Source organism: Blennius ocellaris, assembly GCF_963422515.1.
Source record: "Blennius ocellaris genome assembly, chromosome: 3".
Lineage (NCBI taxonomy): Eukaryota > Metazoa > Chordata > Actinopteri > Blenniiformes > Blenniidae > Blennius > Blennius ocellaris.
The window spans coordinates 26,041,972-26,048,093 of record NC_137652.1 but is presented as its reverse complement, the minus strand read 5'-3'; the positions used below and the strand labels follow the sequence as shown (position 1 = coordinate 26,048,093).

General features: G+C 49.0%; 1 protein-coding gene across 2 annotated transcripts in view; it reads right to left on the bottom strand.

The window, feature by feature from the left end:
- The window catches only part of ccdc85al (coiled-coil domain containing 85A, like), a 60,230-nt gene extending 54,497 nt beyond the window's left edge, over window positions 1–5,733 (bottom strand). For both annotated transcript variants that reach the window (XM_080494248.1, XM_080494249.1), the window contains exons 1-2: window positions 5,201–5,733; window positions 2,871–3,990 (exon numbers count right to left, since the gene is read on the bottom strand). In XM_080494248.1, coding sequence (XP_080350374.1) covers window positions 2,871–3,990; window positions 5,201–5,446 — 1,366 coding nt within the window. In that variant the 5' untranslated portion in view covers window positions 5,447–5,733. The remainder of the gene's footprint in view (window positions 1–2,870; window positions 3,991–5,200) is intronic.
- Window positions 5,734–6,122: the final 389 nt, after the last annotated feature.

Below are 6,122 nucleotides of genomic sequence, written 5' to 3'. Positions count from 1 at the left end.
TACGACATCATCACAGGAATTAAATTCCCTCGTGGTCCAAAAAGGGCATGGCAGTAAGGTGGGGTCAGTGGATGACACACATGGACATCGACATGGCCACGAATCTGCTCCCTTTACTTATCCGACCCTACGCAAGGTTTCCTCTGCAGCTGTTCACTTTTGGTTTTCCTTTGTTTCCTCGGCTTCCGTTATCACTCGCACCGAGAAGAATCCGACATCTCAAAGCACGCTGACAAAAACTGGGGACACAGGTGGTGTTTGGGTGCTCACAAATTCCTGTCAGCACCGATAAATCCAAACTCTTCCCCCTCCGGCTGCATGCTGATTGCATGTCTTAATCTAACTGTGAATATCGTGCCGTGACACTTGAAGTTAGTGGTTTTGTCAGGTCGGTGGAGTCGTCAAAGCCCCGTGGTGACACTTTGATGATCAAGATCCACCAGCATCCCGACAGACGGGAAACTGTGATATACCAGTATGATCCCGCGCACACACAAATACAAGCTGAGTGTAGTTTCCATGACCCTGGTTTGAGGCTGTTTGGTCCATGCTTTTCGCTCCGAGGTGGGTTCACAGCGGTTATGCCACAATTGGCACACCACCAGGCCCGCGGCGCGGCGGGCGCCCCGTGCGCTCGCCGCGTTTTCCAGTTGAGGATTTGTGAAGCTTTGACGCGGCGTGGCTTTTGCAGACATCATATGGTTTTTCCGGTTACGTCAAGAATGAAATCGCTTATCGAGCTGCAGGGCGAACGAATACCCAAAATAGAAAGAGATTGATGATCCAAACCGAAGTTGTTGGGTCTTTACAATAATCCGGAGCAATCCGTGCAGATTGCCAAATGGCTTGAAATGGAATGTTCTCTAATAGACTTTCATTTGTGAGGTCGCAGTGGCTGTATTGTAGTTTCTCTTGCCGGCATGAGTGTTTTCACTTTGGGTGGGGTCGTGGTGCATTGAGCTTTGCTCACAAACAATCCCAGGAAGAGTTGAATACCAAACCAGAAAACAATGAGGACACTGTGACTCGAAAGCCTGGCTTCTTTTTTTTTCGCGATGGCTTTTCAGGCGCTGGGAGTTACAGACACTGAGAAATGTGTGTGGTGAGCAGATTTCTACCTTTTCAAATAAACAAGGAAGTTTGCACAGGCCTTAAAACCCATTTCACTCTTTGGAGGGTGGATTTCCCCTGTCAGGAAAAGAGGCTTTAAGAAGCGGGAGGAGCTGAAGAAAAAACAAAACGCTCAGGGTCAGAGGGAAACGTGCTCACGGCAAGATTTCAATTTATGAAAATGGAAATTAGATTAAAAAAATCAGTGGAAGGTAAACATATTTATTTCTGAATCTTTTTTTTTTTAATTAGACTAAAATGTGCAAAATTAGCATGACGTCATGGATTTCGCCACCGGTTCACGACCCGAGGCTGGACAGAAGATGGGAGGAAATAAACTTCAGAGCAAAAACCATAAGGTTTTGTTTTATCACCGAATGAATCAGAAGAGAGGTTAACAGTAAGGATCATCCAGAAATCCACCATTTATCACAAGCGTCTATTTGCCCTGAGACAAGGCATGTGTTGTTGTGATATTTAGAAGGTATGAATGGGGTGAAATGAGGCTCATCCTCCTACACTATTAATAAAAAGAAAACTCATCTACAGTAATGTAAAGCCTACAAAAAAAAACCCTTTCTACATGAAAGTGAACATTATTAGGTAATTATTCCCTGCATACATTACTAGGCTATTCTATTATAATCCATATTTTACACCATTAATTTCACAGTTGTCAACTTAATAACTGTATTTTCTTCTTTCATGTTCATACAGTAAAGCATGAACAACAAAATCTGAATGGACTCGTATGTCTGGTAAATAATCGAATGCAAACTCCACCGCTTTCAAGTTTGTAGTTTAAACCTCATAAACTCTTGTTTGTTTCAAGAAGCAATAGCATCCAGAGAATAGAGCATCTTCCTCCCACTAATTCACTAATCTCCTCTCTGATAATGTGCTGCTCCAGAGCAAGCCGTCGCTGTCACTCCATGACAAAATGTCCCTTTATTGAACATGTTACCACAGAAAAGCAGCAGTGATGATTTCTGTGCTTTACAAAAGTCTGTTTACTGCAGAATCTGTGAATCAGACACATAAATGAGCATGAATGATGAATCAATTGGTAAAGTACAGTCGATTAAATCCTCTCTGAGCTTGTGGGGATGACCCGGTTTCTGTTTAATATTTGTGTTTGTAGTTACAGCCTCATTTTGCAGAGTCAGGCAGATTTTTCACCTTGAAGAATTTGTCCTTTAGTATCTGAGAGCTCTGTCCCACTCAGCACTTTTTTTTCTTTTTTTTTTTTACCGCGGACTCCAAAAATCATTATCAGCCACTGTGGGGTAGTTAAACAGCAGCCAAGTTGGTACCTTTGAGTTTCCACCTCCTCTCTGACACCCCCACTGATCTCACAGAGATCGGGACGTAATTCATCATCTCATAAGTATACGAGCCCTTGTGTTGCACCGGCTCAAATGTTAAAACACACAGAGCTGGGTACGGATCATTTCAGCTGAACCTCTTCAACCTGTGCGATACAGAGCGTGTCAAAGGAATAATTCACAACCTCATATTTTAGCTTTTATCCACTCGGCCAACTAGCATTTCCCATGAGATGCTGAATAAAGTCAATAATGCTGTAAATCCAACCGCAGCCACTATGAGTAAGAGCGTCTCTTTTTCTCTATCAAACAAATGCAGGTAAATTACTTTTTTTTTTTTTCAACATCTCTCTCTGAAAAATCACTTTTTTGTTGGATCATTTTACTATGTTTGGGCTTTCACATCACAAGCGGTAACATCAAACCACCACGTACCATTCATGCCATTATAGATGCTCCGGTGATGTGGCGACAGCTCGTCTCCAGCTGGCCTCCTCTGCCCTTCTCGCCCAGGACTGCCGAACTTCACGTGATCGGGGCTCATACTGTACTGGTGCCTGTGTATTTCTGGGCTGCCCCCTTGGACCACGCAGCTCTTTTCATGGTGGTCGCTGGTCCCCAAGTGAAACTGCCGGAACTCGGGGCTCCCACAGCCCGTGCCGCTGATGCTGCTCCTCTGGTGCCTCTGATACAGCTCCCCGCTGCCTCCCTGGCCGTGGAAGTGTTGCCTCTGGCCCAGGAGGAGGTCGGAGCTGTGGTGCTTGGGGTGCTGCTCCGGACTGCGCCGGCTCACGTTCTTCCCGTACTTTTCTGGACTGAGGCCGCGCATGACTCGACTGTGGTCAGGCACGGATATGGAGCCGCAGCGGGGCCGGCACAGCTGAGGCAGGGTGTACGGGTACTCCAGGCTGGTGCTCCGGTGGCGTCCGGCTGGGAGCTCAGGACTGGACACCTCCCTCTCACCTCCACCACCACCCCCTCCTCCTCCTCCTCCTCCTCCCCCTATCCCACTGATGCTACTGCACCTGGGTTTATGCACCAGCTCGGGGCTGCTTTTTTCCCCACCGCCGCCAACTCCGCCCGCCCCCGCGGCCGGGTGAGGCTGCTTGTGGTGGGGGTGGTCGGAGCTGTCGGCGCTCCCTGCGCTGGACGTGCTGCTCCCGTCCCCGACGTCTCTCATGAGCAGCCCCTGCCCGGGCACCAGTAGCAGGCTATTCTGGCTGTCTATGGAGTTGCGGCAACCTCCCATCCCCACACTTCCCCCTCCGACTCCCCCACCGCCACCTCCTCCGCCGCCCACACCTTTCTCCTCGTCCAGCAGCAGACAGAGCTCCTTCAGCTCCAGGTTCTCCCGGATCACCTCCTCCTGCCGAAGCTCCAGCTCCTTCAGCTTCTGCAGATAGAGCGTCACCTCTTTGCGCATGATGCTGGCGCTGTAACGTCCCAGGCGCTGCCACTCTCTGGACACACGCTTTCCTTTCTGACGGTCGTCGTCGAGGAAGCAGCACAAGTCTCTCAGCTCGCGATTGTCCTCCTGCAGCTTCTGGTTAATGTCCTGAAAAAGAGATAGTGAGGAGAAACCTGAAGTTAGTTAAGCCAGGCATAACATCTGTGTAGTAAATCATCATTTATCATTTATTGAGACATTTGCTTTTAACTCATTCCTAAACAAAAGGCCTCTTCTTGTATTAAATGACCTGTCAGTATTAACTTCCAGGTAAATCACTGCAGCCATTGTCCAATTTGAATTAGTCTCACTGCTCTCTCAGATATCAGTTGAGCACACAGTCATAATGAAATGAAATGCTAATCCTCTGTCTTTCCCATAAAAGCACAGATCCACTGTGTACCATTCAAAATACATAATGTAGATTAGACTCTTCTTTTGGGTGACTGAGAGGCGACGCACTAAAATAAATCAAGGTCAGATAAACTGAATCAACACGCCCCAAACATTTTCCAACTTAAACGTCCCCTCTGCACCTGCAGGAGAACTCCCCCAATCCTACTGTAATGATTTACCTCCTCCCTGTCCTCCTTCACCAGCTCATTCTCTCCTTCATACCCTCCAGCTCCTTCCTGTGTAATTAGGCCACTTGGATTGGTGGAGAGGTGAGGAGGTCTCAGAGAAAAGCAAATGATCCCACTGTGCTTCGGTTGAGTTAACCCCGGGCTGTATTTCAGCTTCAACTGTAAACACTGTTGACGTTGGCCACGTTTCTCATATCAGAAAATAGAAGCAGTGGGTAAAGGTTACCAAAAAGGAGAAACCCTGTGTGCACTTTTGAGGAAAATGCCACATTGTTCTATCGGCTGGCGCACACACACGCTGCAGATATTTGAGTGGAGGATTTTTCTAGGTGTGTGCACACAGAGAGATCTGGACTCCAGATTGGAGCACTGGCATATGAACAGAGGGGATTTACAGAGGGAACATTCCTTCATCTGCCGAGGTCTACTTCTACCTATTTGTAGGACTTGCCAGTATCTTTTCCAATCGTGTTAAAAGTTTTGATTTCACCACACACGCATAAAGTTGAAATGGAAACTCTGGCCATGCATGTTTCTGCATATGGAAGAGAATTCGGTTTGAGACACAGGCCTGCAAATATGAACTTCAGAGATACCCAGTGTGTGTGTGTGCGCGCGTGTGTGAGTGTGAGTGCGTCTGTGTGTGTGCCTGCGTGCGTGCATGCGTGCGTGCAATGCGCGCTCTCAGGTGCGCTCCTATGATCTCATCGCTTCCCCGTCGCGCGCCCCCTCACCTTCAGCCCCCGGATCTCGTTGAGGTGCAGCTGCAGGCTGCGGTTGACCTCTCGGATGAGATTGCCGTGGTCCAGGATCACGCTCATCTTGTCGGCCTCGGAGCGCCGGAGCCGGCGCACCAGGTCCTCCTTGGTCCACTTGAGCAGCTCCTCGTCGGTCAGCCCGGAGATGTCCTCCGCCGGACTTTCGGTCTTGGCGATGGAGAGCTGGAGCTGCGGCTGGGGCGGCGGAGTGGCTTTCTCCATCCTGCACGGCTCCGGCACGGCTCGGGGAGCAGGAAACACTCGGAGGCTCGCTGGAAATCCTCTGCTCGCATCCGATTCCTGCAACGCGATCAAATCAGCGGCATAGTTTGGCCTTTTTTTTTTTTGTTCCGCTGTCTCCCACTCCTGTCAGTGCAACAGCTGACGATGCCGGCTGAGTCTGATTCTCCAACGGTCACTGCAACATCCTCCACAGCCCGCAACCCGGGGTCTGGATCCGGATTCGATCCGAAAACCTGCTCACACCTGGAGCCTGGAGCCTGGAACCTGGAGCCTGGAGCCCGGAGCCTGGAGCCTCGACACACCGCGAGAGGAGGGAAGAGAAAGAGTCCGCCGAGCACAGCTCAAATACCGGCAGAGGAAACCTCTCTCTCTCTCTCTCGCTCTCTCTCTCTCTCTCTCCAGGGGTTTGAGCACCCGCCCCCCCAAAAAATACGGCTTTATTTGAGCGCCACCCAGTGGTCAAAATCATCCACAGCACCCCCACAAGTCACTCCCTCTCCATCAGGGATGAACGTTTACTGACATGATCATTATTCCCACTCCCGTGATTTATTGAAGAGAGAAGATGAAAAACAAAAACTCCACATGGCAATGCATTGTTTCCTTTTACTCAATTACTGTATGCAATTTTATAAAATGGGTCTATCAAGTTAAA